Raw genomic sequence first — 13,098 nt, forward strand, 5'->3', positions numbered from 1 at the left:
CTTTTTATTAATAACACTGCTTCTCATTCCCCTCAACTCGGCTTTTCTTTACAAAATAAAAAGAGAGAAGTCAATAAGGACCAGCACTATATTAGCAGGAAGGGAGTTATAAGAGAGATTAACACAGTTTACCCCTGAGAGCTGCCCAAGCTCTTTAATGTTTTGGGCTTTTTTAAGTTAATATATATTCCTAGGATCCCAAGTGGGTTCACCTGAACAAATCCAAAGAATGAAAAAGGCAAAGCCCACTATGAATTTAAATTTCAGCTATTTAAGAAGCATCTGTCCAAAGGCTGAACAAAAAGTGCTCAAGATGGCACTCTCACCTTGGTAGTTAACTGCTGTACCCAGATCTGTGGGTATCTTAAAAGTAAAGATAAAAAGTATCTTAAAATTTACATTTAAGAAATGTCTCCCTTAAGATTCCAAGCAAGGAAAAAGGATGTTACTCTTCAGGAACAAAAGTAATAAGAGTTGGTAGTCTGCAAAGGATGCCTCAGTCATCCCTTATATTACAAAGGGAAATGAAGCAGAACATTGAAGGGCCAAAAAAAGGCAGAGGGAAGCAGAAAATAAAATGTAAAGAATATATTTAACATGTAGAAAAACATTTATATAAAGATTAGTGAATTGCCTGTCACAAATGACAGGTGGAGAACGTGGATGGGGACAGAACTGTCACTGCTCCATCTCCAGCCCCATACACCTCACCACCCCCTAACATCTGGCCCCATGAGGCCCCCACCCTCTGCCACTCCCAGTGCAGTCCCATGCACCCCTCCACCCCCTGCAGCTCCCAGGAACGGGTGGCGGAAGCTTGCACACTGTGGTGGCCACCAACACCCAGTAACCCGCACTGCCGCCAGTCCATGTCCTTCTGCAAGCATATCCCCCTGTTCCCTGCCGCCCCTCCCTCTCCACCACCTCCCACTCTCTGCTGTTGCTGGGGCTGGGCTGCGGTGGCTGGGGGGTGCTGCCACCGGAACTCCCCCCCCAATTCCCTGTCTTGCTCTCCTTTCTCCCTCCTCTTCCTCCTCTCTTCCATGCTGCCTCCCCTCCCTGCCAAGGGGAAGGCAGGGACAAAGCGCCATTACCCACCATCCCACATTGCTGCTGCCTCGCAGGAGCAGGGGGGCGGAAGCTTGCCCCACCATCCCAGCCACCAGCACTCTGCACTGCTGACACATCCAAGGGTGGTCTGCCTCCCCCCAGTCCTGCTCCTTGGAGGTGGTGGCAGTTCAGGGCGCTGGTGATGCAGTGCTGGCCTTGCCCACTCGCTCCATCCCCTCTGTCATTGCGGTATTCCATCATGCTAGCCTGTCCCCACCATACCCTTGGACGAATGGGGCTGGGGGGGTGGGAATTGAGGCCACCCCTTGGATGCAGCAGTGAGGCCAGACTGGGGGGGAGGAGGGGCTGATGCCAGCACTGTCCCACCAGCACCCTGCACCACCGCTGCCTTCAAGGAGGAGGGCTGGTGGGGGTGCCAATCTGTCCCTGCTGACCCCCTCTGCCTCCAAGGAAGAGGGGGGGGGAAGGGAGGGGCATGAGGCCAGCCCTGTCCCCCCCCACTCTAGCCCCTCAGTCCCCATTGTCATGGCGGCACTCCACCGTGTCTGTCGGTCTGTGCAGACCATTCTGACTGGTTGTTTCAGTCAGCATTATATTGGCTGCCGAGACAACAAATTAGAGTGCTCACAAAGAGTTATGAACAGACAGACAGACAGAGACAAAGGCTTTTATTATATTAGAATTTAATTATTTCTACCACAACCTCATTTACAATTGACCTGGCATGTTTTTTTGAACTATGCTCCAATATTGTAAACACCTTATGAAATGACCCACCTTACCCAAAGAAATTTTTAAAGATGCATTCTAGGTACAGTTAATAAGTGCATGTTACGTCGAGTACTAAATAATTCCACCTACCTTGCAACAGTACTTGCAGTTTTCACGCAAAGAATTCCATGTTTAGGGCATTTTCTTACCTTCTGATTTAATCATTTAATACTATATGACAAATTAAGGAACCTGAAGCATAAAAACTGTTACATGGATTTTTCAAAATGTGTTTTGTACTTGCCTAACAAAACTTTTGCATCTTCCACATCAAAATCTCCATCTCCATCTGCATCATATATCCCAAGCTTGCCTAAAAACACACAAGAGTAGTAGAAAGAAAAGAATTTTAAAAAATGCTTTCATTTTTATGTACTCAATATGCAATATACGTAGTTTTAAATTACTCCATCTTCATTATTTAACATAATTTTAGGTCATTTAGAATACCTTAAAAGACATTCCTAGTTCAGTTACAAGTTGTCTAAATATCAAGTGTACTTAAATGCAGGCAGACTTCTTTCAGTGAACAATTTATTTATTCTTTCCAAAACACAGAAAGCAAGTACAGGCAGTCCTCGATTTACAATGTTTCGAGTTACAACATTTCGCATTTAGGTCATCTATAAATTAACACCCTGTTTCAACTTTCTGATGGCAGTTTTGACTTTACAATGCTTGATCTGATACGATGCCATGGCAGTGAACATGTTCACTGCATCACCCATCTCCCTGGAAAACATCTGTTCAAGCTTCCTTGGATGCTTTCTTTAAGAAAGCAGCCAAGACTCCAGAAAAACCTGCAACTAAGACTCCTGAGAAGTCTCCAGCCACAAGCCCTTCAAAAAGACCAACCAAGAGCCCTTCAAAAAGTCCAGCAAAGTCACCTCAAAGAAGTCCTTCTAAATCAATGTGATTTCTAATTACAATATAAATACATTAATGCAGCTATATTACTCATCTATAATTGACTGAGTACAAATTTATGGGTTATTTTTTGTGAAAATAAGGTATTGGGCCTTGGTTCAAGAACCAAACCCCGTTTATAACATTGTTTCTTATGGGAAAAATCAGTTCCAAGTTACATTTCGACTTAAGATGCAGTTTTCAGGAACCAATTGTGTCATAAGTTCGAGGACTGCCTGTACACACTTCAATATGCAACTACTTTTTAATCTGAGTTCAATGTACTCAGATAAACTAGCTGTACAATAAGCAAACAAATGATCACCAAATGCTTTCAGTTTTCATAGTGTACCATTGTAAATACTTTTCTGTCACAAAAAATGGCACCTATGCTCTGGATACGTGGAACAGAAGAAACGTGTTTCCCAGAAATGGCATAAAAACATATACTAAACCTCATGTAAGCATTGGTGAATCTAAACATCTATTACTAACCACGGCAAGAATTGCCAAAAGCAAAGCTATTTTTACACAGTAAAATCTGGACAGGCACCCAAAACATTTGATATCTTGTTTATCATTTACTTCTGTTACAGTTGCTCTACTAGCCCTAAAAGGAATCCACAAGAATACATACTGTTTCTTACAACAGCTAATGTAACAAAGAACTATAGCATCTATAATTTGCTGTACCCTGGAATCGCAAAATGAACTAGCAGGCTTTTAAATTAGTTTTTGATATAGCTCAAGATCCGGGCAAAAGCAAGCCTGCCTCTGAACATTATAGAATCAGGTACAAGAACTGCGTAACCTTGAGGTTCCTACAGTTGTAACCATATCATATGATCACTTATTGTGGAGGCAGGAACTTCAGTGGCACAACAGCCATATAACAATTACTGCCATTTTTTTGGTGGTGGGATGGATTTTTAAAGATTAACCACTTAATTGTTCCTTTCAGAATATGACTCTTATGGAAAAGCTTTTTTGTGTGTTGACATAATTACAGTTTAGAAAGTTTGGTAGAAGCAGAATTCCAGGGACAGGTCCAAAATGTGTAATAAGCCATTACCATTGTGCTAAAACAATACAATCTATGGAATTGTTGTTAACTTTGAGGCTAAGGTTAAACAGAGCACATAATTTTACTATTCAGCCAACAAGAAGAATTGCATCGTCTGAAAGAACACAAAGATAAGTTAGGAATAAGCAATGGCTGAGTCTTTCATGCCACCTGCAGAAGAATGGTAACTATTTTATCATCACTTAAAAAAAGTAAAGAAGAATTAAATTAGCATATTATTTTAATCCCAAACAGAGTACAAGAATTTTGTTTTCCCAGTATCCTACCTTGAAGTACCTCTGATAAGTTATAACGGAAGTCCTTTGCTTTGGCTGCATGCATAGTAAAAATATAAAAACCATTATTTGCATCAACAGAGCCTGATCAGATTTTAATTCAGATCTTTTACATATCAAAGATTGCTAATAAAAATGCTTTGTTACAATCTGTTTTTAATGTCAAGCAAACTACAGCACAGTGGACACAAAGCACTGAGATTTACACTTGAGGTCTCCATTCTTCTGGACTTCTCAACTCTTAATAAATATGTAAAGTTTGAATGTCAGAATTTTCCTCTACAAGAATTTTAAGACTAATATACATCAAAATATTAAAATGCATCCTTCCATGCACAGATACCATTCAGCATCTACAACAGCTAAAAATAAGCTACTGCATTTGCAAGGGAGCAGTAACTAATTTTCCAGAGCAGTGACATTTTACCTATAAAAATATGACAAAAGAATTAATTCTACTTTCTGAAACTGAAAAGGCTTATGTTCTATGAATGATGACAGAAATGACGTATTTTTAATGTACTAAATTATTATTAAATTTCTTACCTAGAACTTCTTCATAGTCTATAAGTTCGAACCAAACAACTGCTACTGATGTCCATACTCCAAGCAAAGCAATTACCATAAACCAGGTGAAAAATGAGCTTCCGGACAGGCCTTCTTTCTTTCCATTCTTACTCCCCCCATGTTTTGTTTCTGTTTTAAAAAAAATAGAAAAAGAAAAGAAAGAACAGTTCATATATTGTATTACTATTAGAAGATAAATATTTACATATTAGCAAATTGCCCATCATAAATGATGGGAGGGGGAGAACAGAGCGCTACCTCCCAGCATCTCAGGGTGCCACTGCTCCACCTCCAACACCATGCATCCCCCACACCCTTCACCTGCCCCTATGTCAGGCCTTGTGCATCACCGCATGGTCCCCTCCATGTCCAGCCCCATGGGCCCCCCCACAACCTTTGCTGCTCCACCCGATGCCACTGCCAGCTCCCAGGAACAGGGAGGAGGGGAGTTTGCACCTGGCCACTGACACTCAGTGCCCTGCCCTGCTGTCGGTCCGTGTCCGGCCATACGCAACATTTCCCCCTCCTCCCTCTCCACCACCTCTCCCTCTGCCAGGTGCTAGCCTCGACCCCCGCTCCGTCCCCTGTCAAGGCAGTGCTCCGCCATGCCAGTCCGTCCCTGCCATCCTGTGTGCCCCTCTGCCAGGGCGGAGCACCACCATGGCAGCAGGTACAAAGCTGGCCAGAGCCACCGCCGCCTCCAAGAAGCAGGGCCGAGGGTGAGAGGGCAAGGTCACCCCTTGGATGCAGCGGCAAGGCCAGAAAGGGTGGGGTGAGGCCAGCGGCGTGGCGGGGGGGCCAGGCCAGCACCACATGCCATCACCACCCCCCAAGGAGCAGGGCTGGGGGGGGGTGGGGGAGGCCAACACCGCTGGCCTTGCCTCCCTCTACTCTGTCCCCTCTGTCATGGTGGCACTCCATTGTGCCAGTCTGTCCCTGCCATCCCCCCTCTACCTACAAAGAGCAGGGCCAGGAGGTGCGAGTGGGGGGGGGGGCGAGGCCAGCACTGATGAACTCACCCCCCTGCTCCAGTCCCTCAGTCCCCACTGTCATGGCAGCAGTCCACCATGTGAGCATGCATGCGTGTGTATGCACATGTGTGCGTGTATGCAGAGCACTCTGATTGGTTGTTTCAGTCAGCACTGTGACTGGCTGCCAAGACAAACAATCACAGTGCTCATAAAGCGTTATGGACAGACAGACAAAAGATTTTATTATATTAGAACAATTAAGTGTGCATACTTACAGACTGTAAATAAAGTATGCTATAAAAGTATCCTACAAAACAATGTTTTAGTGATACAATGTGCTCAAATAACTTTGTAAATTACTTCTGGTACTGTCAATTATTTAAAAAAAAAAAAAAAAAAAAAGGTATGATTATAAAAAGGACAAGATTTGTCTATACCAGTAATTCTCAATCAAGGAGCCATGAGATCCATGCCACCCCTATTCCTAGTGGAAACTGCCACACTGCATGCCTCTCTAGGAGACGCAGTGTAGGGCTGGGCCAGGAACTGGCTGCAGTATAAACCAATGCATTCCTAGGGACAAGATTTTGCTGTCTTTAGGACCCCGGGGCTGGCTACAGTTATGACAAATATAGGCATAGTCAAGTAGATGGCAAGGAGGATTTGCACCTTATAGACTAACACAAGTAGATGCTATATATGTATATACATAATGCAGGTTTCTGTGACCTGAAGTTCACTTGCAGATGCGGTGAAAGGACATGCACAAAGCTGTGTATAAAAAGTAAGAGTCAAGCAAGAGGTCTCAGCTAGAAGCCAGCCTCAACTCCCCACTCTCTCCCCTCCCACTCCTGCACCATTTAAGTAAGATGGACTCTGAAGCTTGGTCTGTGTGCCTCATAATACCTTGCTTCAAAGTATTACTTTGGGGATGAATACATTAAAGATTAAAGGGGTATTCAGATCCCATGGGCTGAAGATAACAGAATAATATAAAAGATAGTAGTATCTTTCCAAAGCAATTATTCTCAACCAGAGTTGTGCCAATCTGAAGTATCTTCCTGTTTATAATATCATAAACACAGTTTAATATTCATGCATGTTTTTCCTAGTTTGTTTTTAAACATGTGTTTCTAATCAAGTTAATTTTATACACTTTTTAAAAAAAAAGTAAAAAAATAGGTGCCATTAACTTCAGGAAAGATATGGAGGGGTGCCCGGAATCTTTAAAAGGCTGAAAACCACTGGTCTGCAAGTGCAAGAATGAAACTTGATTGAAAAGGTGTCTTCACCTGAAAACCAGCATAAATACCATTTAACACCTTCTACTTCACCTGAGTTAGTTGCATTGTTTCCTAGGCTTTCTCTAGAGAATGCAACAACCAGGTCAAATGATCTAAGAGGTATTAAATCCTTTTTTTGCTTGAAGGGAGGAAAAGAAAAAGTCAGTTAATCTTAATTGTGACAATTTTACAACAATAATTGTGAACTGGTTCCCAATGAAACAGTTCAGTTGTTATATTTATCCTCTCCCTGAGTTAGCTCAGGCAAATTTAAATAAAAGCCCTAAGACCACAAGCACTGGCTGCCTTTGTAAAATGGGCACAAGAGAAGGAACACATGGGCTAGGGACAGGCATTACACATAAAAACATTGGAATGATGAGAAACTGGTTTAAAGCTGTAACAGAACACATGTTCAGTGCACATAAACTGGTCTGATAATGGTTGAAACCTGTTTGAGATACTACATTCAACCAAGTTTATCAGACTTAAATGATTTGGGTCAAACAGGTTTCTGCAAAGTCTGTCCCAGACCCCCTTCCTGGTTTAAGTTAAATCAGAGTCCTCCAACAGCCCAGATGCTTTGCTGGGCAGGACTCTGCTCTCTGCTCCAGCCCAGCAGGCCTGGCCCCTCCCATCTGCTCCCTGGCTGCAGCTCCGGCAGAGACTGCATGTACAAGGCCTGGCTTCCTCCTGCTCCCCCCACCCTTCAAGCAGGGATTCCTTCCCTCCTCCTCCTCCCCCCCCCTCCACAGATACCTCTCAGCATTAACTAGCACACCACATGCTGGCTACCTCTTGTGCTGTGGGAGATGGGACAAAGAACAGTGTCTTTGGACTCTTTGGAGCTAATAAACCGATAGCTGGTAATGTCCCTCCTTCCTTGGAAAAAGTTGTTTAAGAGCTTGAACTAATGGAGATCCTTTTGTTTTGTTGATGGGGTGATAAATACTGTGTAAACCACTGCTGGTTCCCTTGCTGACCTGCCTACTATGTCCTCAGCCAGTTATTTTTTATAGCAATTTGGAACCATTGCCAGTGTCTACCACTTCCCCACAACTTGCTCACAAAGGAAACAACAGCCAAGTTGGTGTCCCGTTCTGGCCTCCACCCCCCTAGTTTTACTGTACCTACAAAAACCCTAGTTTTATTATACCTACAGGAGGGAGCTTGAGAGCACAAGGGGGATATTCTAATATTATAAAAGCCTAAGTCTGTCTGTCTGTCTGTAATGCTTTATTCGCGCTGATTGGAGACAAACAGCCAATCAGAGCGTGAAGAAGCGTTCTGACAGAAGGCAGCCCGCTGCTGTGATGGTGGGGACAAGGAGACGAGGCAGAGCTGGCCTTGCTTCCCCCAACCATTGCAGGTAATGCGGGGAGGAAGGGGTCGTGGACCCACCCCCAAAGTGGTGGAGGGGGAGTAGGCCCAAGCAGAGGAAAAGCCAGTCCACAGCAGCTGCTGGGGGATGGAAAGAGCAGGCCTCCTCCCCCCTGGGCCCACTCCTCCCCCACACCCTCCCCTGCATTGGCCTCAAGCCCACTTCTTCTGTCCCCAGGTGGGCCGAACCAGGGGGCGGGGGGGGAAGCGAGAATGAACTGGGGGAAAAGCCAGCCCGCTGAAGCAGTGGCAGGGGGGAAATGGGGGACAGTGGGCCTGGCACGGCCCAGCCCAACATGGCAGCTGCAATAGGAGGGGAGGAGCAAGCCTCCTCCCGCTGCCAGGCCCACATTCACTTCTCCCCCACCCCCGCATCAGTCCCAGGCTTGCTCCTCCAGTTCCCTGCCACCGCCAGGTCAGCCCAGGCCTGCTGCTCCCCACCCCAGCTGCAGAGGCCTGGATTCCCTGCAGGTAATGCAGGGTGGAGGAGCAGGCCCGGACCCAACACAAGGAGAGGAAGCAGGTGGGCCTGGGTGGGAGAAAAGACAGTTCACTGCACCGGGGGGGGGACAGCAGGCCCAGCCTGACACGGTTGCAGCAGCAGCTTGGGGAGGGAAGGAGCAGGCCTCCTTCCCCCCACAGCCCTCAAGCCCGGGCCCACTCTTTCCACACCCCTCTCCCCTGCACTGGCTCTGCCCCTCCCATCCCCAAGCTGGCCTGACCGGGGGGGTGGGGAATGAGCCTGAACCGGGGGAAAAGCCAGCCCACCACAGCAGTGGGGGGACAGCGGGCTCAGCCCAGCCCAACACAGCAGCTGCAGGAGGGGAAGAGTGAGCCTCCTCCCCCAACCCCCGTGTTGGCCCCAAGCCCACTCTTCTCATCCCCCCACTGCTGCCAGATCAGCCCAGGCTTGCTGCTCCCCACCTCTGCGGCGGCCCAGCTTCTCCCCACCCTCAGGCCTGGTCCTTCCCCGCACTGGGCCGAGGCCCACTCCTCCCTTCCCCTCTCCACTGTGGCACAGGAGGGGCAGAGCAGGCCCGGACCCCAAGCAGCAAGAAGGAAAGGTGAGTGGGCCCAGATGTGGGGGCGACAGGGCTCTGTCCCTGCCTGCTTCCCCCCCGCCCCGTCATTCTTGATGGGCAATTCGCTAGCGTCAACATAATTATTTAGAGATGAGCAGCAGATTTTCAACTAGGAAGAGAAACATTTTCCAGAAAAGAATATTTAAGTCATACAGTGTAGCACCTTTGAAAAGTTATTTCAACAAATTTTCTTTAATTAATGGCTCGGTGTTTTAGACAGTCCCAGGAAACTGAGTCAAAGCAAACAGTTCAGGCCAAATCTTCACTGAACTGAAAGTCAAAAATCCTTTATACATTTTCAAATGCATAAGAGGATTTAAACATCACTAATATATATGAGACAACGTATATATGAGACAACGTAATAATGTTTACTTCACATTCTGTTATACACAAAAATCAAATTAAATCAATATATGCTTTCTTATTTAATAGCACCCACAATGACAAAAGATAAATAGACATCAACGCTAAATGATCACCAGAAGAGTATACGTTTTTTGAAATAACAAGACCAGGCCCAAACCCAGCAACAGCATATGAATCAAGGCAGCCTAACTTGCCTTGTGTACAGGAGGGCTGTCAGACTGCTTATCATCAGGATCACAACTGGCTAACTTTGCTGCATTCATTGCTTAATATGAAGAGTACAGACATGTCAAGAAATGCAACTGGCGCGGCTTAACTGTTCTGATGCAATATTACAGGGAAAATGTTTTCTATTTAATATTAGTCGTCACAGCATAGATCAAGAACCAAGGACTAGAACGATTCCTTCAATATTTTAGCACAACAGCTCTCTTCCAATAAGCTTTAGAGACAGTACTTCGTATCCTGATGCCTGAACACAATACAGTTGACTAATTATGTGGGTGTAAAACTGCAACAAGATGACTAAGAAAGTAACAAAAGATAGGAAAATTGTAAGTAAAGGTAAAAATACTGTATGACAATATATGCAAAACATTATTGAACAGAGATTTAAAAAAAGGGGGCTGGTAAAAACAATACCCTTTTGGAATTTAAAAGTTTGGAAATTACAAGATTAAATTTAATATAAATTTACATAAAGGGAATGAAAGTTATGGCACATTACAGGGCTGTTCCTGTAATGGCTGCATATGGTCCTGAAGGGTTATCATGTGGCCCATAGGCTTCTGCCCAGCCTCCACTCCACTCCACTCCACTCCACTCCTGCTGCAGCAGCCAGGTTGTTTGGGTTCCTCCTCCTTCCTCCGGCTTATACTTCTTGCCTCTCTAATCCTGTGGGCATGGGAGCATAGCAGGAGAGGGTTACAATCCCATGATGCATGTGCACCACGGAAGGGGCTGGGCTGTTCATGTTACTCATGCATAGCAGGAGCAGTGCAGTGGGTGGCACATGCAGCTGGCAGGGGGGGAAAGAGAGGGGAGTGGGGAGAAGGGCAAGGAGCCGAGATGACTGTGCTGCAAGGAGGGTGGAGTGGTCTGCCCGCGTGATATGCAAGGCTGTGAGGGGAGTAGCCAGGCTGCCCACCCATCTGACCACATGGCATGCAGCCTGTGCAGCTTACAGTCCCCAGGCCTGAGGCCCATGCCGTATGCAGACCTCAGCTTCCTGGAACTTAGACAGCCCTGCCATATTATACACTAAACCACTATACAATATTACACCTGCATTTTGTTCAGGATTCAACTACTGGATTTATACAATCACACTATGTTTAGTAAGAGAGGCTTAAATAGGGTTTTAGAGCACTCTATAAAAAGATCATATCAAAGTAAGATTCCACATTGAGTAAAAATCTATTTTATACTCTCATTTCTATTTTATAGTTCTTTTTTCTACCTCACATCATTTAATTGCCTCTGGAGAAAAGACAACATACCGCAAAGTAACAAAACTATGTACAAATAGAATTGCTGCTGTTAAGTCTCCCAGAATCCAATCACAGTACAAACATCATATATTTTTAAGCTCAGATTCCTAAACACTCTCTCCTCAGAAAAGTTTTGCTAATAATTTAAATAAATTACCTCCTGTATATAAGTATTTTTTTAAAGCCAGTCTTTACTGATATATTATTCATCCATAGTTTACAAGAGGTGATACAGGTGTACATTACATGCACATGAACAGACATAGTCAAAGTTAAAAACTAGTAAACTATTAAGAAATATTGACTTTGGGTTTGAACCCTTTCCAAAGAATTAATTCATACTCCAAATCTTTCCTCTGTAGATTATGCCAGCTATGTAAAAAGTAGGTCAGTTTCCATATCTGGTAAGCCTTTGCTTAACCCATCATATGCCTTTTTGCAAATATACAAAATATCTTGAAATGCATTAAACCCTTTCAATAGTCATTTTTAAATACTATATACTTGTCTGATTTCTAAGAATAAAGGACACTGCTTGTTGATTCACTTCTGTTTTTAATATTCTGTAATTTGATATTTTTTTCTTCTAAAAGACATGTTTAAAGTCAAACATTTACATAAAAAATAAAAATACCTCCCATTTAACTGCTGTGTCAGGAAACAAAAGCAAAGCTAACGCCTCATTTATTCTGCCATGAAAAACGCTGAAAATTTTCTCTACCCAGGACTCATTTAAACAGCAAGAATAAAAGTAGCTTGTGAGTAAAATCAAGACAAAAAACTGTATCCAAAGCACAAACATGACCCAGTAAACAAACTGTTTTAGAGCATAAAAACAAACATAGCCAAAACACAACTATGCTTTCTTAGCTTCTCTCAAAGAATGGAATTAATTATACCTGTATCTTCAGCCATGACATTAGTATCTTTTATCCATGGACAAAATAAGTGTATCAGAGTCCAAAATCAATGTCCAAGCTGGACTCAGGATTGATTTATCCTCACTCTAGCCTTGCAACAGTAACAAAAAAGTTTTGTAAAGCTAACTCAGCTAGAACCAGAAATTGGACCCGACTGCAAGTCTTCTCCAAAGCTATTTTTAGAGCAGCCATCCTCACAAGCCAAACATTTTAAGCACTCATATGGAAATATAGTGCTGACGACAACCAAATATACCCCCTCCTCTTAACATGGCATCCTGGGTAGTTGGTCCTTTCTCCTCCCTTTATTCCCTACATGCCGAACATACCAGGGAAATGAAACAGAACAAATTGAGTTGCAGTATTTTTGTTGCGAGATATGCCTCAATGCCCAAGTTCTAAGGGCATTAAATCTATTAGTATTAACTGAACAAAAGTCTGGACACCAAGCTCGTTCTGTATAGAGCTGGCTCTTACCAAAAAAAACTTGCCCTTTTTTGGTACGTACCCTCAGACTTTTCCTAGTATCCTTCATGGCTAGTTTGTTTTAAAGTTGTTCTTACCTACAACATGGATAAGAACAGTTAAGTAATCAAAAATAAAACCCATCCAACACAAACTTTACTTGCATGAAGCCTGAAACGTATCTAGGAATAAGTTTGTGCACACTCCCTAAAAAGAAATTTCAGATCAAATTTTCTCTCTTCAGCAGCACCTTGTCTTCAACTCTAGCATATTTAAATGAGGGAAGGACTATGGCAATCTTTTGCAAGAGCAAAAATATACCTTGATTTCTCAGTCCCAAAATGAAGTATCAGAATAGGCCAGAACAACCACAAATGTCCCAAGCAAAATCCCTCTCTTAATTCTGAAGGCCTAAGTTTCACCTTCATCATTTTAAAACCAGACAAAGTGGTGACCTGTACTCT

The 13,098-nt window shown here is 43.9% G+C and overlaps 1 protein-coding gene across 1 annotated transcript in view; it reads right to left on the bottom strand.

Moving 5' to 3' along the window:
* Nucleotides 1-12,391, bottom strand: part of ASPH (aspartate beta-hydroxylase) — a 167,356-nt gene extending 154,965 nt beyond the window's left edge. Inside the window, exons 1-3 of the mRNA XM_019543207.1 lie at nucleotides 12,149-12,391; nucleotides 4,654-4,803; nucleotides 2,087-2,155 (exon numbers count right to left, since the gene is read on the bottom strand). Coding sequence (XP_019398752.1) covers nucleotides 2,087-2,155; nucleotides 4,654-4,803; nucleotides 12,149-12,164 — 235 coding nt within the window. The 5' untranslated portion in view covers nucleotides 12,165-12,391. The remainder of the gene's footprint in view (nucleotides 1-2,086; nucleotides 2,156-4,653; nucleotides 4,804-12,148) is intronic.
* Nucleotides 12,392-13,098: the final 707 nt, after the last annotated feature.

The sequence above is a fragment of the Crocodylus porosus genome, unplaced genomic scaffold, assembly GCF_001723895.1.
Source record: "Crocodylus porosus isolate Cpor-Errol unplaced genomic scaffold, CroPor_comp1, whole genome shotgun sequence".
Lineage (NCBI taxonomy): Eukaryota > Metazoa > Chordata > Crocodylia > Crocodylidae > Crocodylus > Crocodylus porosus.